The sequence below is a fragment of the Equus asinus genome, chromosome 11 (assembly GCF_041296235.1).
Source record: "Equus asinus isolate D_3611 breed Donkey chromosome 11, EquAss-T2T_v2, whole genome shotgun sequence".
NCBI classification, from domain to species: domain Eukaryota; kingdom Metazoa; phylum Chordata; class Mammalia; order Perissodactyla; family Equidae; genus Equus; species Equus asinus.
The window spans coordinates 6,987,786-7,013,337 of NC_091800.1; the positions used below are offsets into that span (position 1 = coordinate 6,987,786).

Genomic DNA, 25,552 nt, shown 5'->3' on the forward strand with positions numbered 1-25,552 from the left:
ATGTTCCAGATCTCCTTGACATGTAGCTGCCATCTAATTTCTCTCTCCCTTTTCACCCTGGTTAACGGAAGAGTCTAACCTTGATTCCTCCTGATATATGTGACTTGAGTTAGAACCAAGTCAACACAAGTAGGGATGATAACATTTTCTCACGACTCACCAACTCTCTGACCTCCTACCACTTTGCATGGCCCTCCCAGGACATTCTTCTCAACAATTTCTGTGTCAGAATCCATCAGTGACCTTGTCACCATTCTTGGTCACCAGTCTTCATCATCTATCTTTAGAACACCTCCCTTGACCAGTGAGGCCACACTTTCTTGCTCTGTTTCACTTCTCCAAGCCATCCTGTTTCCCCTCCTTCTCTCCTTCTAAGTGACACCCTCAGCCCTCTTCAGGTCTCTTGAAATGACCCTATTTAAATCTCACCTCTTCTTCTGGCTTCTGTCCCCACCTCGAGTTGGCGGCAGTGCTGGAGTCAGAACCCAGGCCTCCTAACACCCAGTTCATCACTCTCCTGCTCACCACATGATATTCATTTTTCAAAGTAAGACAGTGAACCCAGCAACTGAAGCCATAATCCTTAACAGTCGGCTGCAAATCTTTAAAGTGTCAGTATAGTTCAGTGTTAAAAACATAGGCCTTGGTACTGAAAATTCTATTTGACTGACTGTAGATTCAAATCCTATTTCTGTCACTTCCTGGTAACTCACTCAAGGGCAGTTCACCTGTTTACACCTGGGCTTTCTTATCTGTAAAATGAGGGTAATCACAGTACCCCCACAGCATGAGGTTAGGAACATCAAATGAGGTAACACATCAGAGCACACAGGACAGTGTCTGCCATGGGGAAAGTGCTCAGTCAACGTTAGCTCTTATTATTGTCATCTAGTGCACGCCGGGCCACGCCATTACCCAACCAGCTGATGGGCAGTGATGTGAACGTTGGTGTAGGGGAAGATTTTCCATGTTAGGAATTTAAAAATCATTCACAAAACATGTGTCGTTAATTCAAATCCACAAGCATTTATTGGGTAAGTCTACGATTGCATATTAACTACCATATTAGATAAGCTTTTCTTTGGTGTTCCAAACAGACTTGGTGAATCTCAAACCTCCAGAAACAGCTTTGAAAAGGTTGAGGCAAATCCCAGGGACTCCATTCTTGGGCAGATCTCCCCCCACAGGAACTGAGGTACAGACACCGCAAGAGGAGCAAACTTCTCAACTTAGGGTCCTGTGATGACGCAGGGCACCCACCCGGCCAGTTGCTGATGAACCCACACCTGCGAGAGCAGCTCCTGGGATGAGCCCTCCTCACTACCAGGCAAACAACGCCCCAGCCAAAGACGGACGGGAAGGCGCACAACCGACTGGGCACCTCGGCTTAACTGGAACAGTCAAATGGAGGATTCCACACCAGTTTCTGAAAGGGGGGACCCCCCCCCCAGGGAGGGCCTGTGAGACTCACTGTTGGATGCTCTCATCTGCCGCCGGCGTCCCACGCGGTCCAGCCCAATGGGGGTGCTCTGGGAAAACGTGAACGGCCGGAATCGTGCCGAAACTGCTTTGTAGGGGGGCACCTGGTGAGCTGGCACGGGCGGCCTGGCTGCCGGCTACAAAAGGAAAGCAAACGGCTGTGAGATGCCAGGAAGTGGCAGCTCCTGCAAGCTCTACACACACACAGCTGCGAGGAGCTTGGCGCTCGCACCTCAAAGCTACTCACAGATGTGAAAGGGTTCCTCCAACTCAGGTCGGAAGCTTCAGGCTGCAGCGAGGCTCAACTGCAATTAATTATTCTAAAATCTTAAAAAACCAGTATCAACTCAATGGCTCTTATCGCCCAGCATTGCATTCCATCTTATTTGTCAGCGACATCCCAATGAGCATCTAAGAAGAGGAGAAGCAAATGTAGGCAGTGGGGCTTTCTCACACAGAGCCAGGGTCAGGAGGTCCAGGAGACGGGTCCCAGCAGCAGCCTCCGGAGGAAGCAAGGACAGCGCCACAGACCACGGCCAGGTGACACTGCGGCCTGGCAGTTCTCCAGCCTCCTTTTACTCCTCCACATGCAGACACTAGGTAAGTGTTTGTGGAACACAAGCCTTGTTTACCTAAACTAACACAACATTGAGCTTCGTTTAAAGAAGAGTTGGTTTTCCACAAATTTCCCTGGGTCTCTTTAGAATCATCTACGTGCTCTTCTGATTTTCCACATTAACCGTCCCTATAGCTGCATCCAGGGCCACATTGGTTCCTGCTTTCCTTAGGTTCTCTGAGAATTTTTCCACCCAGTTCCCTAATGGAGCTTAGGGTGCAGAAAGTTACGTTCCTGCCCTCCTTTCTGATGCGCTGGAGTGAAGTAATTTCTAAGGCTTTAGGTTGCCCCTATGCTGCGCTTCAAGTTTAAACAGATTACAGCTTGCTTTAGTTCAGAATTATTTCCTAGCACGTAGAGCATCTTAACACAACAATAAGTTCGTGGTATTCTTCAACTTAATTTGTTTTTACCTTAAGAATTCAATTCAGGTTAATTCAATTAAGCAAGAGGTTTTTGAGTGCTTCCTGTAAACACGGCATAGTGCTGGGCTCTACAGGGAGAATGGAAACAGAACATCCAATGCCAATAAGGGATTTTTCCTTTAAGAGAATTGTACAGGTTATTTATGCTGTTAGCTAGCAAGTTTAAAAAAGACAATAGGGCACTTACTCACACACTGTTCTGTGAACCCTTGACCATGGCTGGGTATTAGTCTTGCCAAATCATATAAACTCCTCCTGAACAGGCCTTTATTTAAACGTTTGTAACTTCAAAGCGCTCTTTGGGTAAGTAATAAATACTTGTTGAATTTCCAAAATACACTAAGGGAATAATCTAGATGTTAATCTACTGTCACAGCAGGTGCAAAGCTGCAACTCCAATGAAAAGAGTAAGAAAATGGTAGAAAATAATTATTTCCTTATCTCCTAAGAAAACTGACTTCTTCTTTATTTTCTTCTTATCTTTACATGTTAACTATGGATGACACCTTCTCTGTCAAGAATTTCTTCTTTCAGGAGGCTCACTAAATACGCACTGCTACTTTCCCTAATTCAAATCTCAGATGATTTAGAACAAACAGCAAACTAGTCTGATGTATTACTTGAGATCCCAGGAAAGACAGAAGATTAGTAAGAAGCATCCACACGTCAGATGGTTAGTTTTAGTTCATGCACGTTTTCAGACAAAGTCAGGAAGAAAGGCTGGAGCAGATGCCGTCCTCCCTGAGGCAGAGGGAAGACAGGAAAGCAGGTCTCAGTTTAGTTTGCAGCAGAGAACAAAGGCCAGGAAGCTGGAGGGCTCTGCTTGAGTAAAAGCACACCAGATCTTACTTGGGCTAGAAGATTCTCGATTTCCTCTGTCTGGTTGTTCCCATAGAAGCTGACCCCACCTATCACAGAGATGGGGCGTCTTCTCCGGCTTCCCTTGGGGCCGCCCACAGCAGGGTTGTGGTCTGCAGGGTCCGTGGAGGCCATGCTCGGCTGGTGGTCACTGTCCAGAATGTCCTCTTTCTGGGGGTCTACAGCAACTGAGTCTTCAGGAATAGACAAACTTCGGCTGGCCAACTGGCCATAGTCAGAGAGCGGTCGAGGCCTTGACCTTCTCCCAGAACCCCATCTCCTCCTGGTGATCCTCTGAGCCTCTGTCCTTTCTTCCTCCTGTGATGAGCCCCGCCTCCAGGATTCCTCAGTAACAACCTTTTCAAATGTGAACAAGTTAGGTGAGCGCCAATATCTAGGAAGGTATTAAAACAGAACAAATATACATTCTCTCCCACCCTCCTCAGTCCTGCCACAAGCCTGTCTTGATTTACTTGTTTATTTTAAAAGTTACTTGTGTAATAGAAAGACATAATTGAAATGTGGATTAAAATAAGCAAATCTATCTTTAATTGGAGGCTGAATTAAAACCATAATTTAAATAGTGATGTTTGGTGACCAATGATGAGCTATGATAAAAGATATTAAGAAAATCAGCACTATGTGAGTTAATAGACAGAACTTTTTTAATTACGGTAGGTGTCACCCAAATATACATAACAATAGCGCAGAGGAAATGCAGGCCTGCCAGCAGAAGAAATTAATGTGTAATGCTATAGTTGCTACTCTAAGGTATTTTCTTTCAATAATATTTTAAAATAGAAGGTGCTTTAAGAGGATTAAGTCTGGGCTGTTCGGCTCTAACACGCAATAACTTAAGTTCCAATGGGGAGAGCACGGGATCAGACTACTAACCAGCTGTGTGAGCTCGGACAAGTCGCAACTAACCTTTCAGGATCTCAGATTTCAGGCTAGACAACCTCACAGCTGGAGAGTCTATGATGCTAAATTAGGCAACACTTTCTAACTTTTCAAATAACTTTCTCAGAGGCAAGGCAATGTACTAGAAAAACACCCATGAAGTTTGGAAATGGGCAGACTTCTGCTGAAGTCAGGCTGGGCCACTGGCTAGCTTTGTAACCTCACCCAAGCTACTTAAATTCTGTGGACTTGGTTCTCCAGCCGTTCACTGGGGAATAATGGGTCCTTGTGAGGACGAAATGCAACAATGGGAAGTAAGATAGGCCTTATCAGTCACAGTTAATTATTGCTCTTAAAAAGCAGTGCCACAGGATAACCATGCCCCAACCGGAGATAACCTCTCCCTCAGCAGACCCCTGGAAGTCTGGGCTCAGGGGAGGGCTGCGTCAGGGCTCCACGGGAGGGAGCAGGAGGGCTCAGCAAAGTCTGCAGGAGGCACCAGTCCCTGCCTGTGGGCCAGGCCTGGGTGCCTTCAGTTCCTCCATCCCCACAGACTATCTAAAAATAAAAGGACAATAAAAACAGAAGCGGGCACAGGGAGGAGAACTACAATAACCAGACGAGTCATGTGAGCGCAGGGCAGCCCAGCCGCACCACGGAGACAGGCCCAGCAAGTCCCACCTCTTGCCAATCAGTGACAACTGAGACCCATAATTTCCAACCTGATGTGCCTGAAGCTTCCCTAAGATCATATACTATGAAAAATCTGATGAAGAGCAAAGGAAGCAGGAAGGGATTTACAGAAACTCTACTCTCATTATTTTTCAAATCACGAAAACTGAGACCTTGAGAAGGAAAGTGACTTGCCCTGGGCCAAAGAGCCAGTTAGCAGCAGCAGAGACTGAAAAGCGGGCCTCGTAATTTCTGCTCCCATAACACCACAACATTTTCCCACTATACCAAGTCACCTCTGCTCAAAAGAAAAGGGGTTCTTGGGGCTGGCCCGGTGGTGCAGCGGTTAAGTTTGCATGTTCCGCTTCTTGGCGGCCCAGGGTTCGCTGGTTCGGATCCCGGGTGCAGACATGGCACCGCTTGGCAAAAGCCATGCTGTGGTAGGTGTCCCACATATAAAGTAGAGGAAGATGGGCACGGATGTGAGCTCAGGGCCAGTCTTCCTCAGCAAAAAGAGGAGGATTGGCAGTAGTTAGCTCAGGGTTAATCTTCCTCAAAAAAGAAAAAGAAGGGGCTGGCCCCGTGGTTGAGTGGTTAAGTTCGCGCGCTCTGCTGCAGGCCGCCCAGTGTTTCGTTGGTTCGAATCCTGGGCGCGGACATGGCACAGCTCATCAAACCACGCTGAGGCAGCGTCCCACATGCCACAACTAGAAGGACCCACAACGAAGAATATACAACTATGTACCGGAGGGGCTTTGGGGAGAAAAAGGAAAAAATAAAATCTTTAAAAGAAAAAAAGAAAAAAAGAAAAAGAAAAGGGGTTCTGGCCGTCACCACTGACTTTGCTGTCTACCAACTTGTACTGCCTGGAATGCTATCTTTAATTCAAGGCACCACTGAAGGGGTCCAGAATTCACCACTGTGGCATAAAAACTGCTTTGAGTTGAAGGCATTTAAGAATAGGCTTTTTTTTTCTGAATGCCCTTTTCTCCCTGAAAGCAGAGCCTCCCAAAAGAACTCAGTCATCATAAATCTCCCTTGGGATAGGATTCTCTTCCTCCCACCCAGGGAAGACTGACTGACCACCCCAGAAAAGCCGTCACCTGAGCAGACATTGTCACAAAACTCATGTCTCCCGTCTGTTCTTCTACAGGCCATTTATCTTCCCTAAAAGTCACTCGTTTTTCCATAAGTGCCCTTCTCCGCCTTTCCTTCCCGTATAAAGATGGTATATAAGCCCCCTACTCTAACCACTTCCTCCAGTCACCTTTGTCTGTGAACGCCCACCTACATGAATAAAAATCTGTCTTTTGTCAGTTTAATTCACACGTATCCAAAAAGTTAACCTAAGAAGGTGGAGGCCAAGTTCTTCCTCTCTGACACCATCATGATAGAAATCATGGAAAAATTATTTTTTGTATTACATATGAAAAACAGACTATTATGGATAGTCTCTTAAACCAAATGGCACAGACAACTTAAGCACACAATGAGAATAAACCCGTTTATATCATCGCCCTGTGATAAAAAGTCTCACAAACGACGTGTCAGAGAAGCAGAAGTCCAACCGAATTACAGGCAAGGAGTCTCTGGTCACAAATCTACGTGCAGCTTTTGTTTTTTTCCTGCACTTATGCGACCAGCAGCCTGCTTTTCCTCACTCATGGCGAAAAGAAAACAAGGAAACGGGTTTAGGAAAACAAGCAGTTGCCTTCGTTGTTCAAGTAACAAATCCTTCCAAGACCCAAACACACTCCGGGAAGCGATGGCGGCCGGGCGCAGCGGGCATGCGCGAGGCGGGAGCCGGCGCCGGCACAGAGAGGGCGGGCTGGAGCCCGGCTTCCGCGTCAGCTCCCCAGGCGGCCGCAGGGCCCGCGGTGACTCCACTCCGGTATTCACACGGCCCCACCGGAGAGATGCGCGGGGGAGCAGCCCGTCTGAGTGCTACCGAATGTTCTGGGAATTGCAGAAATTCAGAATAATACGTCAGGTCGAAATGTCCCTGTTACTCCTAGCAACAGTACAGAGGGAGGGAGGGCCAGGCTTTGTAAAAGCCCTAAGATTTAAGCTCCCGTTCAAACGGTGAAGATTAGCCGGAGGGACTTACATTCCATGGAAAACGACTATGACCTTGGATGCATATTCTCAAACTGAATCTTCTTACAGCAAAGTTTACAAACTTCCAAAACACAACCCAGCTTCATTCCAGGAAACGGCGTTTGCGATTATACCTGGAACTACAGACACCGGGCCCCCAACACTACACACTCCAACGAGCGTAACCTACCGCGGACTCGGCTGCAGGCAGCGGCGGCCCGCAGACACACTGAAGGAACAGGCAGCTGACCACGTCCATGCTCTCTGGAACTTTCTCTGGCCTCTGAAACACTGTCATCAGGGGTGTGAGTGGCCACGCTGGAGCTCGGCCTGGTCCACCTTCTTCTCCCGATTCAGGATCCAGCAGCCTGAGCTTCGCATGCACCCAGGGCTCTCTAAGCCTGAGTGGCCACTTCACACCCAAGTCATAAACTTTGTAAACACTCTTGTCAGTGCAGTGCCTGCCCTTTTACCTCTTGCTTCTCAGTATAAAGTACCTTCCTATTCAGGGATCCTACATTTTTTCTTCCAAGATTCCTTTCTATACTTTTCAAAAGTAAGAAAGCCAAGACAGATCTCATCACCTCCAGTTAGACACTTCCAAACATTTTTTGAAACCACAGTGAGAGTAAAATTAACCTGAGGAAAAAAGCGCAATGTCACATACATCCATTCAGAAGCCTGGTTTAAAGTAAGTGTGTAGGGTCAACTGGGGTCCACCCCAAGTGCCGTGGGTGGAACTGTCTCTCTCTAAAAGATCTGCTGAAGTCCTCACCCCCAGTGCCTGGGAACGTGACCTGATTTTGAAATATGGTGTTTGAATGTAATCGAGTTGAGATGAAGTGATACTGGCTGAACTGGGCCCTAATCCAATGGCTGGTGTCCCCAGAAGAGGGAAATGTGGACACAAAGACAAAAGGAAGAAAGTCATGTGAGGACAGAGGCAAAGATCAGAGTGATGAGTCTGTAAGCCAAGGAGCCCCAAGGATTGCCCACCCCACCAGAGCTGGAGGCGGCCAGACGGACTGTCCGCTGGGCCGTCGAGGGAGCGCAGCCCTGCCCACACCTGAGGTCAGCCTTCAGGCCTCTATGATGTTTTGAGCCACCCAGTTTGCGGTAATTTGCTACAGCAGCCCTAGGAAACTAACACAGCAACACAATTCAGAAGAAAATACTATAGGCAAGGACATTGAGATGCTTCGTGAAAATTTAAAAAAAATAGACTAAAGCAAAGAGAATTTACTCTGGACGAGCCAAAGGTATTCCAGAGATGTGTATTACTACAATAAGCAAGCCTCCCAGGTTTTCTTAGGCTGTCAGAGTCCTGGATATGGTAGGGAATTCAGGTACAGTCACCAAGCTGGAGGTGAGGAGGGAAAAACCACCTGACGATCAACGTCGCTGAGGACAGCAGTGACGGCAGTAATGAGAGCTATGATGTCTGAATGCTTAGGACGTGCCAGAACCATACCAGACAGTGTTACCTTATTTAATCTTCACAACTACCCTGTGAGGTAGGTACTATTTGCCACATTTTACTGATTACAACATTAGGGCTAAAATAAATAAATTACTTGCTCACATCAATAGAGCCAGAAAGGGGAGGGGCCCATTGTTCACCCAGTCTGTCTGATTTCAAAATCTCTGTCCTTTCTGCTCTGCAACACTGCATCCTTGACACAGGCTTTACGGAAAGGAGACAACGTTGCAGGTTTTCCTGCCCTTGGCTGGTGAGTTGCTTGGAGGAAGAGGAGGAGGGATGGCAGTTATGAGAGGCTCTGAGAATGGTGCTGGGGACCCAGGGACCCCTTCTCAGAATCACATTTTTAAGTGCATAAAATAAAATAGATGGGATTATAAAGGAAGCTGATTGTTTTGAAATACAATTATCAAAATATTAAAAGAACTGTGATATACTAATATAGGTAACATATGAATTAAGAGGAGTAGTGATAGGTCCAGCACTGCCAGCTTCTCAAGCACTGACGAGCACGAGTGATATTCTAGGATAGCACAAAAACTCCGGTATGATGTGAAAAAGATCTGTGATTTCTATTGGTGACGGAATCACAGGTGCTGCTTCAATTGCGCTGGTTTGATGCCTACATTCATAATTGAAGGAAATGCTACATTTTAGCTGGAGGACAGTGAAAATAAAAATAACCCCCCACTTCCTGATTTCTGTCCATGGAGCACTTGGAGGAACGTAGGGTAGAAACTCCCAGATTAGATGATATCACTTAACAGCAGCCTGCGGTACCAGTGCTGTGCTCCAACTCCAGAAAATGAAACCTTAGGCCTTACATATTATAAAATCAGAACAATAGCATCTCACTATTTAAAGCTATACATCATTACCTAATTTCCTTTAATGAAAATTAATGTATCATAATAAGAAAGACCCTGCACAGTCCTTTTTTTTTTTAGCATGGGAGTTGGACTACAGAGTCCACAGAATGCTGTAAACAGTTGTCTTCGGATTTTAAATGAGGGAGTCAACTCATAAGATTCCAGATCAACTACCATATTTTGAGGAGTTGAACCAAAGAACAAGGAAATATTTACATACTTAAAAAGAGAAAAGTTTGAGCCCTAATGACATTTTCCCCCCTTTTTGGTTACTTTTAACACTAAAGGGATAATATCTTACAGTTACTTAAAAATCTTTTTTTCAGTTTTATTGAGATATAATTGACATACAGTACTGTATAAGTTTAAGGTGTACAGAATAATGACGTATATATATTGTGAAATGATTATCACAGTAGGTTTAGTTAACATCCATCATCTCATATAGATACACATACACAAAAAAAGGGAAAAAAATGTGTTTTTATTCCTTATGATGAGAACTTTTAGGAAATACTCAGCAACTTTCAAATATACCATAGCGCAGTGTTGACTATGGTCATCGTGTTGTACATTACCTCCCCAGTACTCATTTATCTTACAACTAGAAGTTCGTACCTATAAATCTTAAAGTTTCATTACCTTGCTTTAACATCTACCACCTAAAATTGTATTTTCAGGTAAGTAAAGAAGACATTGTTGTACCCATTTTAGAGACGAGAAGCCAGTCACAGAGAAGGCAACGGATTTCATGAAGGGGCACACGAGAGAGGGTAGGCACTTCATTTAATTTCATCTTTGCAAGCTCAGCAATACACATGCACCCCATCTGCAGCTGTAGGTAAGAGAAAGGCCAGATGGTTTTATGGTTTACAGCAACACCCTTAGCAGCAACTTCCCCGGAGAGCAGACCGCGGGATGCCGCTCCACAGAAGCCTGCGCATGCACTCGCACTCACGGCTCTCTGCTTCAGGCTGTGCCGCTCTGGGATGGCTCCTCTGGCCTGCGCTGCCCTCACCATCGGTGCACACACACACGCACACTTCTCTCTGACTTCCTCTGTGGTATTCTCCTCCCACTGACTTCCTCTGTGGTGTTCTCCTCCCACAGCCCGTATCTTTCTTATCTTCATTCTTTTTCCCTGTCCTGTTCCCTTCTCTCTGGGAACTTTCCCTTAACTGGCACACATGAGACTCAAATCGAGTTGGTTTTGTTTCATTTACCAAATCATATTGAGTTTCTTGTCCTGAACTTGTAGAACAAGCAGTGGAATAATCTCTCTTTCCAAACTTGCCTTCTCTTTTATAGTCCTCAAAGGTGTGGGTGTGGGTGTGGGTGCGCGCAAGCGCATGCGCATGGGGCTTATCCCAGCCTAAGGTGAGGCCACCAGAAACGACCTCCCACCCCCCGGGGCTCCAGTTCTCCCTCCCCGGGCTCTTCCAGGGGTTCCTGGACCTTTTCCTACAATTCAGGCTGGTTAAGGAACAATCAACATGGGGGTGGGAGTTCTTTAAGAGCAAAATTGTCCCAGTAAGGAGAGGAGAGGGGCAGCCACTGACTCGTTCTGAAATAAGTAAATGACAAACAACTGACGAGCACCTTAAAATCGTGCTGTTCAGACTGGCCCAGCTCCACCCTTCACATCTCCTCTGGTTCGGGGACCATCTTGGGAAGGGACAGACACCATCATTAACTTTTCCTTCCCCTTCTCAGGCCCTGGATTTGGACTGAGCCTGGATCTGGACAGGGTCTGAGCAAGAAACAGATGGGAAAGTAGAACGTCTTTACTGGGTTATTCCTTCTACGGCTTTTTCACAGGCAAAAGTAACTTAATGCTAGGATACGTTCTTGCTAATGTGCTGCATCTTTGCTTTTTTTTTTTTTTGCTCTTCTGATTATTATGGAATGGGATTACATGTGCATCAGTAATTTTTTTTTTGCTGAGGAAGATTCACTCTGAGCTTACATCTGTGCCAATCTTTCTCTATTTTTTAGTATTCAGGACATCAGCAAAGCATGACCACTAACAGAGCAGTGTAGGTCTGTACCCGGGAATGGAACCTGGGCTGCCGAAGTGGAGCATGCTGAACCCAACCACCAGGCCACTGGGGATGGCTGTGTGCATCAGTAATTTTGATGTAACTTAAAAAAATTTGAAAAAAAAAGAAAAAGAGAAGAAACTATTGTAATCTGGAAGGCTGTGGCCTTGTCCTTTGGGTTCAGGCCATTTGTTTAAAATATGTGAACAACTAATAGTTCTTACCCCCTTGAAGTAAAAGGAGAGTGCAGTGGTGACAACAGATACTTCAGTCGTCCTTGCATGTGTAAACCAATGACAAAACATGCTTAAAACACAGTGTGTGACTCCATGGCCTTTGTAACTTGTTTTACAGGCAGCATAGGTAATCTATTAAAAAATGCAAATAATGAGGCTCATGTGAACACTTAATACTGCTAGCCCAGTTCCATGAGCATAAAGAAACACTTAATAATAACTACGAAAAGTCCTGGGCAGTAGAGGTTTCCTCCCCGGGCCTTCATAATAATCATTCACAGAATTCCATTCTCTGGGCTTAACTAAAAACCCGACGATCCCACCATCTCAAAGTCAACAGCAACACACACTGAGCTGACACCCAGATAGAGAAAGTGATAGAATTGTAGGTTGTAGTTTTATGCCCGGACTCTGAAGATTAAAGAGATAGTTAAAAACCATCATATTATGAAATGAATTTACCTAATGATTCCATCGTAAAATGTATTTTATCTCTGAAACATATGCTGGGGAATACAGAAGTCGACTCAAACTGTCTTTTTTCAATTAATAAAAAGCATGATTTTATAAAAATAAACTTACTCTCCTCTTTTGAAGTTGTTTGCTGATTGAGGACAACTAAATATTCCAACAACCCGTTGTTTTTCTAAACCCTTTTGAACATCGGAGTTTGTTAATGCTGCTTTGACTTTTTTTGTACAGAGAGGGTAGAAGGAATCCGGAGGAGGGGGAAGAAGAGTGGGAACCAGCAGGAGATGATGCCGGCTTGTTCTCTAATGAAAGAAGATGGAGGAAGGTGTCTGCGTGCACACATCACCGGCATTTCAAGTCATAGTTGGCAGCACACAAACATTCAAATCAACAGCCCCCAATCCCTTCAGAATCATGAAAACTAAGGGTACCTGGATTAGAATGCAGAATAACATCTTCGTGAATCATCTCGCCCCACAAACTGCTTTCTTGTTGTAGTTACGGACACCTGGTGTACCCCGTCACCCCACGCTAGGCATTCTTAACTCTTCCCTCGCCCTCCCAAGCCACAGCCACCCAGTCCCCACATTCTGTCAATTATTCAATCTCAGGAGGAATCTGTTCCATCACTTCTCATGGAACTACTCCAACAGTCTCCTAACTCCCTTTCGTGTCTCCAATCCATTCTCTACCCAACTACTAAAATACACATCTGATCATTGCTGGACATTGCCCAGGACAAACCTGGGGCCACTCAAAATCTCATCCAATATGTCTTTCCAGTTCTGTCTTCAGATACTATTATTCTCCAGTCACACCAAACGACTCACCATCTGCCAGATATTTACCTTACACAAGCAACTATAAATGAGGTAAATGTTGCTCCATCTAGGATATCTTTTTGCCCTTTGTCAACCTGGAAAATTTACCCTTCAAAATTCAGTCAAGTGTCACCTCCTGTTGGAAAACTTCACAAACTCCCTTGGGCTCTGAGTTCTCTGCTCCTTTCTGTGCGTCTATCCAAACCACAGCAATATTTATATAGCATTTGTTTCTTTATCTGAGTATCATACAAAAACAGCTACTTACAGTCTTTCCAAACTATCCAATACTATCAAAACATTCTCAGAGTCTATACTGGAGCCTGAGAAATGGCAGATTGAAAATGCTGCATGGATGGGTCAGGGATGAATGGGTGAGCTGGTGGACAGATAAATGAGCAAATAAATGGGCAGCTCTGGAGGGCAAGGATGCTGGTCTCACCCTACATTCATATGTGATTTTATAAAAATAAATTTAAGTTATGGCTTAGTTATTATAACATATTTCAGAATCAATAACCACATTTTAGATGAGGAAGTCACCCATCCCATTCCTGTCTCCTGCATAACCTATTAGAATTCTGTGCCACCCAAGACCAAACTGACTGTGCTTCTCTTTGCCCCATCACCAGCAATCCTGTGCAGAAGGCTTCCTAGTCAGTCTCAGACACACGAGGAACAAGGTAAGGGATCGTTTCCAACAAGTAAGTTTCTGCTGTTGGCAACAGAATGCAAAAGGAAAGATTTAGAACTTTAAAAAAAATCTCTTTTCTATATTTCAGTTTAAGCGTCAAGCATTACTAAACTGGAAGGAGGAAGTAGCTTGGGATAAGATGAAGCGAAGGCAATCAACAGCGATGGGAAGTTGGAAAAAGACCTCAGAAAGAAGAGTCAGAGAAAGTAATGACCACAGCTTCACTTGGATTCTTTCTTCCTTTCAGCAACACTCACTGATGATAAGTAGATTGTGTCACTCCCCATTTAAACTCTAAGCGTCAGCCAATGGACCTAATCAAGTAATCAGCAACCCTAAATGAGATCTGTTCACCAGGAACACTGCAGCGAAGACTCACTGGTCGGTCTGCATAGGGACCATCACAAAGGTAAGGCAAGACCAGGAGACAGCACCAGTGGCCTTTTCTTTTTTATTTCCATCAGGGATCTGAGAATCTAGTGTGCACTGCTGCAGAGTACCTTGAATATGTTTAATTCTAAACTTGGCAGTAAAAGAGTTACAGATGAATAATTTATACCACAAACAGTGTAGAAATATAAAAGCCGAATGTACAATGGAACCTTGCTATAAATAAATATATAAAAAACTTCGATTGTATATTAGGGAATGGGGCTGTACTACTTTACCTCAAGGCTCTAGGCCACCTGTCCCCACCTGCGGCACTGACCTACTAGAAACGGCAGAGCCCTGGCCCTGGAGTCACACCACCTCCACTGTCCAAGGCGGCTTCCTTCCTCTGCCATCGGGGGAAGCACCAAAAGAAGTTGCCAGAAAAGGGAGTGGAGCTCCTTAGCTGAGCTGCCCAGCCCATTCTGAGTAGCCAGCAAACCCCATGTAAAAATCAAGAGGAAGGGCTCTGATTTGGGCGGGGCCAACAGAGGCAGGAAGGAGCCCAAGCTCGCTGGAAAGAATGCTGGACGTGGAGTCAAAAGAGAAAATGGAATGGAAATTTATCACGTGACTACGACACCAGCATGTGGAATACGGTCTTTACTAGTTCCATCTCATTTAATTTAAAAACCCTCGGCAGCAGATACTTTCAATTCTGTTTTACAGATTAGAAAGATTAAAAGATTCCACCAAAGATCAGGGAACTAGCAAAGGGTTAGAGTTTAAGTCTGCATACTGGATCCCAGCGCAGATGCTGCTTCTGGGCCTCCTTCCCCATTTGGAGACCTGGCTCCAGGCCCAGCTCTGCCACTCACCAGCTGTGTGACTTGGGAGGGTCCTGTAACCTTTCCAGGCAGGCCTCATTTTACTCATCTTTTAAAGCAAATCCAAAAATGCCGGCCTACTTCACAGGGTGGCTGTGAGAATCAAATGTGAAAGTGTCATGTGAAGAACCTTTATTAACTGAAAAAGCATCACGTAAATGTGAGAGGTTACTATTGATACTTTATTCGTAAGAGACAATTACTTTTTTTGTTGTTGTTGTTGGTGAGGAAGATTGACCCTGAGCTAACACACGTTGCCCATCTTCCTCTTTTTGCTTGAGGAAGATTGTCGCTGAGCTAATATCTGTGCCAATCTTCCTCTATTTCATATGTGAGACGCTGCCACAGTATGGCTTAGATGAGCGGTGTGTAGGTCCATGCCCAGGATCTGAACCTGTGAACCCTGGGCCGCCAAAGCAGAGTGCGCAAACTTAACCACTATGCCACTGGCCCGGTCCTGACACTTGCATTTTTAAAGTTCCAAAATGAGTTGGTAAAATTCCAGTTCCCACCAGTGAGTGGAGCAATTGCTAGACTCACACTCCTCAACATATTTTAAACCAAATGCTTTATTCTACCATTTCTTGCTTGAAATGTTTAAATTTCATTTTTTTGCCAAAGGGAATTTTTGTTCGTATTCTGCAGAAATTCATATCCAATTGATGATAAAGTTCAATGAAAAAAATACGGTTATAAGCTAGTCTTTAACTTTTTCAGGAATGCTGCTCTTTCCTAAATCAAGAGTTACCTGGGGCAGATCGGGAAGAGAAGTGCCCAAGCCTGAAACACAGGATACATAATACATAAAGGATCATCAGCCTGGAAGCACATCTCAAATTCTAGTGAGGCAAAAATAATCCCCCCGGGGAGCACGTTAAGAGTCCAGATTACTGGGTCTCGATCCTAGTGATTCCGATTCAGTAGCTCCAGGTGGGGCTCAGGAATCTGCACCTTTAGCTCGCATCCTGGGTCGTCTTCATTCTGAATTTTGAGAAGAAACTCCAGCTAGAAGACCGGAAGTAATCTGTCAAGTCCAACTGGTCTGTATTGAAGTGTCCGACCAAAGGCAGCAATTTTATTTTTTTTTTAATTTAAAAAAAATTTTTTTTTAAAAATTGGCACCTGAGCTGGGGCTGGCCCCATGGCCGAGTGGTTAAGTTCGCGCGCTCCGCTGCAGGCGGCCCAGTATTTCGTCAGTTCGAATCCTGGGCGCGGACATGGCACTGCTCATCAAACCACGTTGAGGCAGCGTCCCACATGCCACAACTAGAAGGACCCACAACTAAGAATATGCAACTATGTACCTGGGGGCTTTGGGGAGAAAAAGGAAAAAAAATAAAATCTTAAAAAAAAAAATTGGCACCTGAGCTAACAACTGTTGCCAATCTTTTTTATCTCCCCAAATCTCCCCAGTACACAGTTGTAGATCTTAGTTGGACGTCCTTCTGGTTGTGCTATGTGGGCCGCCGCCTGAACGTGGCCTGACGAGCAGAGCCATGTCCGCGCCCAGGATGCGAACCGGCAAAAACCTGGGCCGCCGCAGCGGAGTGTGGAGACAACCACTCGGCCACGGGGCCGGCCCCAAAGGCAGCAATTTTAATGTTAACAATGAATATGATAAAAGCTAACATTTACTGAATTTACTACGTTCCAGGCACTGTGATAAATATCTTATATGTATTATTTCATTTAATCCTGGTAAGTACTGTTATCTCCATTTTTAAAGAAAGTGAGGCTTAAGTAGGTCAAGTGTCTTTCTTAAGGACATACAGCTGGTTAGTAGTAAAACTACGATTTGAACCCAGGCAACCCTACTGCAAAGCCGAACTATTTTACGCCACAGAGCTTCCGAGCACTCAGCAATGCTGGATGGCTAGCTGGCACCCACGCGGATGCGGGCTTCCTAGGAAGTCACCAGCTGCGAGTGCTCTTTCCTCTCCAACCCACCTGAGCCCCGCCCCCCTTCCTGCGCCAACAGCGACTCCCGGAAGTCCTCCCCTTAGCTTCACCATGATCATTCTAACTGAACGGAGCATTCCAAATTGTCCTTTTGTCCCCAGACTGTCAGTGGTAGGAGAAACACAGTAATATTCAGTTTATATAGTGACGTGTGGCACTTTGTACTGATGCCCTCTGCCAGTTAAACGTGTGGCATTCCCCGGATTATCACGGCAGACACATCCAAATGAACACGCGTCACCAAGCCAAATGGAGAGTAACTCCCAACCTCGCATGCCCTCTGATCTTAATTATCACAGGGAAGCTTAAGATGAGAAAAACAGAACAGGAGAAAAACATATATACCAGCATCAGTTTCTTAATCATCAAGGTGAAATCTCCTCCAAAGTATATGATGCTACTTTTCTGTATTTTATAACTTCAGTAAGATCTTATTATGCCTTTGTTTCCCACAAATTAAAATGGACACTAAATAAGAGAAAATAGTAAAACTTTGAAAAATATCCTATGATACTGGTTCATATCATTTAAGTATTCCATATACTTCAGAAAACTTAAAATGCATAGCATTAATATGATACAGTACTTCATTTATACTCGATTACAAACGGTTATTATGGTAATCTCTATAAAAACTAGCCTCTTGCTCAGGTATAGGGACATGTAATTCTGTCTCCCTCTCTCCACCTTGCTTTTAATAGGAAAATCCTATCTGATGACACATCACTAGAGAGAAACTGTTCTAGAAATGAGCCATTGTCAAATTCAAGAATTACGTGTATATTATACTTTTCTTTAGGTTTTACATTTTTAGAAATAATTTTAGAAGCAGCCTTTTAACTTTATAAAGTTCCCTAGCCTGTCAAACGTTGATCACCCATTCAGAAATACTTGGAAACTTTCCACTGGAAAAATAATATTTGTTTATGTAATGATGAGCATAAATCTTTTCAGAGCAAGTAGAAACTTCTTTAAAAAAGACTGAGTTAGCAAATATTGACTCAATTGTTAAAAAAGCTACTTTCACATTCAGACTCACGACCTGCATTTTTTGATTTAATATTATTTTTGCAAGAGATCTTTTTTCTCTTTAGGAATTCTTCCCCTGCAAAAAGGAAAATAAGAGAATAAATAAACCAAAAACACCCTAGGAGAAACTAAATGTAAGCTAGCACAAAGATGACTAATAGAAAGCACATTAATTCTCTTCACAACACACAGGGAGTGCATGTCATGGGGGGAAAATACCTGTTGGATGAATGTCCATCCCAGGGTTGCTACTTAGGGCATACCATAGAACACTGACAGTATAGCAGATGTCCCTGTAACAAATGTCAAATTCATTAGAAAAACATATATATATATATATATATATTTTTTTTTTTTTTTTAAAGACTGGCACCTGAGCTAACAACTGTTGCCAATCTTATTTTTTTTTCCTGCTTTCTCTCCCGAAATCCCTCCAGTATATAGCTGTATATTTTGGTTGTGGGTCCTTCTAGTGGTGGCATGTGGGACACCACCTCAGCGTGGCCTGACGAGTGGTGCCATGTCTGCGCCCAGGATCCAAACCGGCGAAACCCTGGGCTGCCAAAGCGGAGCGCACGAACTTAAGCACTCGGCCACTGGGCCGGCCCCCAGAAAAATATTTTTTAAAAGCCCAAATAATATTATATTTTAAAATGATCTTTCCAACTGTAATTGCAATTCTTGTGATTCAAATTCTCAGGTTTCTTTGTGAGAGAAAATGGAGAACCCAGTGGAGTGTGGGAACTTACACTCTCTGTAGTATAAAAACTGTGGGCAGTTCCACAAAGGGAGGTAGGATAACTGGACGTCCATGTGCAAAAAGTGAGCGTAGCCCTTTACCTCACAGTGCACACAAAAGCAGCTCAACATGTTGCTATACTACATAAGAGCTAAACTGTAAAACTTCCAGAAGACAAGATAGAAAATCTTTGCCATTTTGGGAGAGGCAATGATTTCTTAGATCTAACACTAAAAGAACAATCCCTAAAGGGAAAAAAATTGGCAATTGGATTTTCATCAAAAGTAGAAACTTTTGCTCTTCAAAAGATACCATTAAGAAAATAAAAAGTCAATCACAAGATTGTGAGAAAATATTTGCAAATCACCTATCTGATAAAGGACTTGTATCTGGAATATATAAAGAAGTCTTAACCTTCAATAATAAGACGAAAAATGGAGTAAAATTATGAGCAAAAGAATTGAATAGACACTTCACCAAATAAGATATATGAATGACTAGTAAACACATGAAAAGAGGCTCAATGTCATTAGTCATTGGGGAAATGCTAATTAAAATCAAAACGAGATACCACTATATGCCCACCAGGAGACTAGAATCCAGAGTATTGACAATACCAAGTACTGCCAAGCATGCAGAGAAACTGGAACCCTCACACACTGCTGGTGGGAATCGACACCTGGACAATCATTTTAGAAAACAGCGTGGCAGTTCTTCAAATGGTTAAACACAGAATTACCACATGACCTCGAAGTACAATTCCTAGTTGTCTACTCAAGAGAATGGAAACATATGTCCATACAAGATCTGCACGTCACTGGTCACAGCAGCATTATTCACAATACTCAAATGTCTACCACCTGATGAATGGATGAACACAGTGTGGGATTATCTACACAACTGAGTATTACTCGACCATAAAAAGAAATGAAGCACTGAGATGCACTACAACATGATGAACCTTGAAAACAATATGCTAGGTGAAGGAAGTCACACACAAAAAAACACGTTACATGATCCTGTTTCTACAAAGTGCCCAGAAAGGTAAAATCTATAGACACAAAAAGCAGATCAGGGGCCAGGGATGGAGCCGGGAATGACTGCAACAGGCAGGAGGTTTCTTTCTGGGGTGATGGAGATGCTCTAAAATTAGACAGTGGTGACGGCTGCACAACTCCATAAATCTACTGAAAGTCATTTAATTACTCACTTAAAAAAACGTATAAAGGAGGAGGCAGATCAGCATCTGCCTGGGTCTTTAGTGGGAGCAGGAACTGGTTGCGAAAGGGCGTGGGGGCACTTTTTGGGGGTGATGGAGGTGTTCTGTAACTTGACTGTGGTGGTAGCTGCACAACTCTATAAAATTCCCCCAAATCATCAAACTGTATGCTTATAACTGGTAACATTTTATGTTATGCAAATTATACCTCAATAAAGCTCCTAAAAAACCTTGGGCCGACTTTCTAGGGTCACTACATGTCCTTGCACATATGCAACCTCATCTTTCTGGTGCTGGGAACGGCTCTGTGAAACAGCTGGGGTCACTTCTAACCTCCGGGACAACTGTTTAAATCTCTGAGCAAGCTATTTGAGTAACCTAAAGAGTAATGTCTAAGTAATCTACAAAGAGTGGAAATTATGCAGTGTATCTGTATCTTTGATTAAATCACACAAAAAACAGCACCTTGGAGCTATCATTATGTATGAAGTGCCCTTCATCATAAAACTCCACAATTTGTAATTCACACTGAAAACAGGCCTGAATTTAGCCTTGTTCACCTGCTGGATTATTCCACTACTAGAAGCTGGAGGGAGACTGCCTTTTAGTGACAGTGCATCTTGTGGTGCCACAAAAATCCCCTTTTTTCTTTCTGAGGCAGGAACAAAAATGCAAATGGTGGTTCTGGGGTGGGGGCCAGTGAAGTGGTGACCAAGCCAAAATCGCCACTTGCAGAGACTGGAGGACCAGCATGCAGTGCCACGGAAAGTCGACCCCACGTGGTAATAACAATTTGTATTCTGCAGAACTAAAGGGTCCCAGTCAGGCCCTCAAATCGTTTTCACTTTATAAGACTGTGTAGTGCAATGACTTCCAACAATGATAAAATCCTAAAACATTTGAGTGTTTAAGTAAACTGAGGCTCAGAAAAGGAAAGCAATTTCCCACAAGCTGCCATCATGTTAGCAGAAGGGCTAGGATAATGACCTAAATTCAGCTCCAGTCCACTGTTGTGGCTCGTTTGATTATTGATCCCAACACAACAGTTTCCTCCCAATCACCTTGTCACCTTTGACTTTTCTCTCCCCCAAAACATTCAAATGCTTATTAAAAATATAAACTGTGAGATCATTTTGGAATCCAGTCCCATAGTCTCAGTACAGATCTCATCACCTCTGGGCTAGACTGAAGAACACCATCTATCCCCAGGGCCGCCCCCACCCCAATCCTCTGTGCGTAGCTGGTCTCTCTCTGCAGTCCCTGGCTGAACACCCCTCTGGCACTCTGCTGCCTGCAGGATAAAGTCCAAACTCTGTAGGTCCTAGCAAGGACCTTCCTGATTATGTACAGACCCATCTCTCCAATCTTATCTCCCGCTTCACCACCCAACCATCCGGCACAGAAGTTAAGGTGAGCAGTTCGCAGTTCCCTGAGCACCACAGACCAGCCTTTGCAGACACTAACTATAAGCGCAGCATGGTGCTGAGTACTCTACATGCATCCCCTCAGCGATCTTCACGACGACCCCAGGTGCTGGGTAGGAACTCACTCTATGCCCGGTTTACAGGGGAGGAAGCTGAAGCTGAGAGAACTCTTCTGGCTGATTCTCCCTGTCTACAGTACCGCCTCCTCCCCCTGCTCTTCCAGTCGGCCTGGAAGGCCCTGCCGCTCCTCCTTGACTGCTGCCCATGTCCCCATCCTACTCTTCTTCAAGACCCCACTCAATTGTCCCTCCCCAGCTACGCCACTCTTCGCCCAGAGTTAGCAAGTCTGTCTTTGGTGCTCCCATGAGGAATGAGGAATTTGGTACATTCCTCATTAGAAACACATCATACTATATTATAATTATTTGTGTACATTCCAATCTATCAAGTGGACTGTGAATCCATGAGAATAAGTGTTTTTCACTTTCTTTTCCCTGTGTCTGGCATGTAGCAGGTGGGTAATAGACGAATGACAAGGTATGTTACTACTTATTATGTGTTTCATTCACTCCTGATCCTTCCTTACGTATTCTGTTTCCACCCCCACATTTCAGAGCCTCATTACCTCTCAGCTCTCTTTGGTAATAAATTCCTGATAGCCTTCCCTCTGGTCACCTTTCTTTCCAATCCTCCTCTTTATGAATGGTGGATTAACTTCTCCTGAACCCAGTTCCGAGTGTGGCTCTTCTCTATTCAAAAACATACTTGACTCCTCAGTGCTTCCCAAGTAATGTACAGATACTTTACCCTGGAATCCAGGAGCGTCTGTGGTCTGGACTTAATGACTTCATCTTCACTTGGATCAATCCTCCTACACCAAACCAAACTATGTTACTGCCTGTTCTCTCAAATCATGTAACATCTCTGTACATCTGACCACTGAAATGCCCCACTCTCCTCTCCATAACTACCTGTAGAAATCTCACCTTCTTCACAGCAGATTCAATCATCCTTGGCAAGCCTTCCTTGATTTGACACATGGGTAAGAACTATGACTCTTCTGAAATCCCACAGCATGATGGTTTTACCTCTTTTGTGGGACTTAATCCATTCTGCATAGGTCTATTATGATTTAGATGCACGCTAACTCATCTATAACCTCTGTACATCACCCGTCATTCCTTACAGAGCTACCCCGACTGAGCATCTTATACCTGGTGGGTGCTCAGCAACTTTGGTTTGGTGCATTATTAGATGAACACACAGATTTCGCAGGCCTCCACAAGACTGCAGCACAGCGGCAGGTCAAAAATGAGTTTTGGAAAAACTGGCTCATGTCTTAGGAAGTTAGATCTACCCAGGATGGAAAAATCATCTAAATGGACAGCGAACATCACACAGTGACAGCCAGTGTTAAACAGCAGGCTCAGTGTTCAACACGCATAATTTCCTTGGTGCTTACAAACGTCCAAGGCAGACGAAGCTATTCCACAGCGTGCCCCTGAGAAGACTGAGGCCAGGAGAATGTCAACAGTGTGCCCGATGGCAGGTGTCTTTTAAATGGCAGAGCCAGGAACCCAACCAGACTAGAAACCTTTACCCAGACTACAGCTCCCTGTAAAGGAGTTACAATAGATTCTCATTATTGAAAACAGCCTCATCTGTGGCATATTTCGACGCTATCAGGAACTATACTGCATGACTAAGCACAGGGTCGCTTTTCTGGTGACCTAATTCAGCCAAAGGAGTTATTGTGTGACTTGGTAGGAAAACCAGCAATAACACTTTAAATCCCTGTGCCTGTATATTTATAAGGGAACAGGCAGCACTGTCGACACGTGTGAATGCCAAACCGCATTTTTACACCAAGTAACAAGTTTAGAGGCTTGGACCTTTCCACAGGCGTTGCTCTTACAACAAAGCTTACCACTAGGTGGCAGGAGTGTACCATTACCGAGGCCACTGCAGTGCTGTATAAATCAAGGCAGCTTGACATTTTCCCAACTCTTCTTCACAGTAATACACAATCTTCTTAAACTGCTTGTAGGTTTTCAAAGATTATTTTGTCGCTTGTAAAGTGGTATGTTATAAATAGGTGATTCTAAATTAAAATAATTATTCTCCCTTATTGAAAATTGCATTATAATATTTATTTTATTTTTATTTATTTATTTTTAATCTTTTCCTTTTTTCTCCCAAAGCCCCCCAGTACATAGTTGTGTATTTTTAGTTGTGAGTCCTTCTAGTTGTGGCATGTGGGATGCCACCTCACCATGGTTTGACAAGCAGTGCCACGTGCGTGCCTAGGATTCGAACTGGGGAAACTCCAGGCCGCCGAAGCGGAGCATAAGAACTTAACCACTCGGCCATGGGGCCAGCCCCATAATATTTATTTGAAATAACATCATAATATATACAGATTTCAACTTTTTTCTACATCAACTTTTTATATTCAACAATAACCACAGCTTAAACCAGATTTAGACATATAAGTAGAATCATCCTATTAATGAATTAAATAAAAAATACACTGTACATTAAAATATAGTAAAGACTGAAATTTAATTTTGTGTAATACTATATAAAATAGACAAAAACTACTTTTAACCCATGAAGGTTGGAATTCTTGCATTCTGCAAGTTTTTGTTTGTTTCGTTTCGTATTTTGTTTCTCGATGTCAAAGTCAAAGAGGCTGCAGGTTATATTTTACAAGCACTTCTTCTGCAAGTAGCACTGAAGATTACCAATACAGGAAATGCAAATTGGGCAAAACTATGGTTGTACTTTCTTTTTTTGACATATACTTTAAAAACACAAGAGGAAGGCTGATGTGTTATCTAAGAATTTTGAGGAAATGAATGCATCTTAACGATGTGATGAATGTCTCGAGGCAAATGTGTAGAATTATCAACATGAGTGCACTTTTAATAACTCGTGTCCTTTTGCTATCTTTGATGATCCCTTGTAGATAGAAATTAAATTATACATAACTAAGAATAGCCAACATACATTATACCTACACAATGGTTCAAAGTTAACTTGGGAAGTAACTAAGTTAGAAACTAACTCTTGTACATGCTCACAATATGCACTCAGGAATAAAATATTTTAATTTTTCTTTTTTACTAATTTTGTTAAGCAGAAAATAAAATCCCCACCTCTAACATAAAGAACCCTCTAGACATATGCAAATCCTTTGTTCCTGGGCGGTTCCCAAACCATCAGTGGGGCAGGTCAGGGTACCGGGTGGAAGGAAGTAAGCTTCATCTCAACATCCAGGAAGGAGTGAAGCCTAGACTGGCTCAGGCCTTGGCCAAGTATACAAACCAGAGCTAGCAGAATTGGAACTTCACCCCAAGGCTGGCAACTAGTCCTGTGTCCTGACAAGTCTTCCACGAGGCTTCTTTGGAAATACACACATGAGACAATGGCCATCAGTGTAGAAGACCTCTGGAAGACAGACTGGCCCTGAGGTCTCCACACAAACCTAGATCCACAAAAAGCTCACTTCTCTGGCTGCCCAGGGATCCTTGAGGCTTATTTACATCTCCTGAAGGTGACCTGCAATAGGTTTTACTTCGCAAGTCTCTCTTGCAGCAAATGTCAAAAATGGACAGTCCAGAGGCTGTCCTGGCTTCTGAGTTGACAAAAGTTGCTGTGTAAATAGTAAATATTCATCTGCAGGCATTAAGACAAAATTGAGGTCCTCTCCTGGGATTAGTGGGAAGGAACCGTTGCTGGGGCATTATTTTCTATGGTAAGCACCCATTGATACCTATAAAATAGTGTCGGCATGTATGAGAACAATTTGCAGTATATACACATGGACGCATTTCCTCATCTTTCAGCTCTGTAAGGAAGTATTATTGAATGCATTTATGAAGTGAAAATTAGACACTAACGTTGTCCGGATGCTTGACAGGATATGAAAAGAACATCGCTCTCCTGGCCTTGACAGTTATTAGTTGATTCAATTCATGAGATGCTTATGTTCTACTCTAAAAATAAGTACAACAACCATCATAAAAATTTCTCTGAAGCATTGTCACTCAGGGGTTGACAGGTATCAAACTGCACATTGCTAATTCATTCCCAGGAAATAAAACAGACTTAGAAATGTAATGATCTCTTAACACAAAGACTCTTTTATATGAACTCTGTTGGAAAGGCTATGGAAACAGTCTAAGATACAAAGAGAAAGATGGTAGTGGTTAATAAAAAACGGTTCACTAGCAGCAGGTCACCGACAGGAGCTGCCTGCTTTGCCCT

At 43.7% G+C, this 25,552-nt stretch overlaps 1 protein-coding gene and 1 long non-coding RNA gene across 12 annotated transcripts in view; one reads left to right on the forward strand and one right to left on the reverse strand.

Moving 5' to 3' along the window:
- The window catches only part of SPATA13 (spermatogenesis associated 13), a 343,666-nt gene that overhangs the window by 56,071 nt on the left and 262,043 nt on the right, over positions 1-25,552 (reverse strand). For 6 of the 8 annotated variants that reach the window (XM_044777432.2, XM_044777431.2, XM_070520397.1 and 3 more), the window contains 2 exons: positions 3,370-3,735; positions 1,472-1,616 (listed from right to left, as the gene is read on the reverse strand). In XM_044777432.2, the coding sequence (XP_044633367.1) occupies positions 1,472-1,616; positions 3,370-3,735 (511 nt within the window). Of the gene's footprint in view, positions 1-1,471; positions 1,617-3,369; positions 3,736-7,237; positions 8,715-25,552 lie in introns of those variants that run through there. The other 2 variants (XM_014843217.3, XM_070520399.1) reach the window with 2 other exon arrangements.
- LOC106832447 (uncharacterized) lies at positions 1,577-25,549 on the forward strand. Of its 4 annotated transcripts, none has more exons than XR_011506831.1 (6): positions 1,577-2,079; positions 10,077-13,014; positions 13,596-13,646; positions 13,746-14,066; positions 15,631-15,953; positions 18,602-25,549. It is a non-coding gene; the product is annotated as an uncharacterized lncRNA (long non-coding RNA). The 4 variants fall into 4 exon arrangements; XR_011506830.1 differs by adding an exon at positions 8,731-8,777 and having other exon boundaries at positions 1,623-2,079; positions 15,631-25,549; XR_006532498.2 differs by having other exon boundaries at positions 1,623-2,079; positions 10,077-10,169; positions 12,374-13,014; positions 15,631-25,549.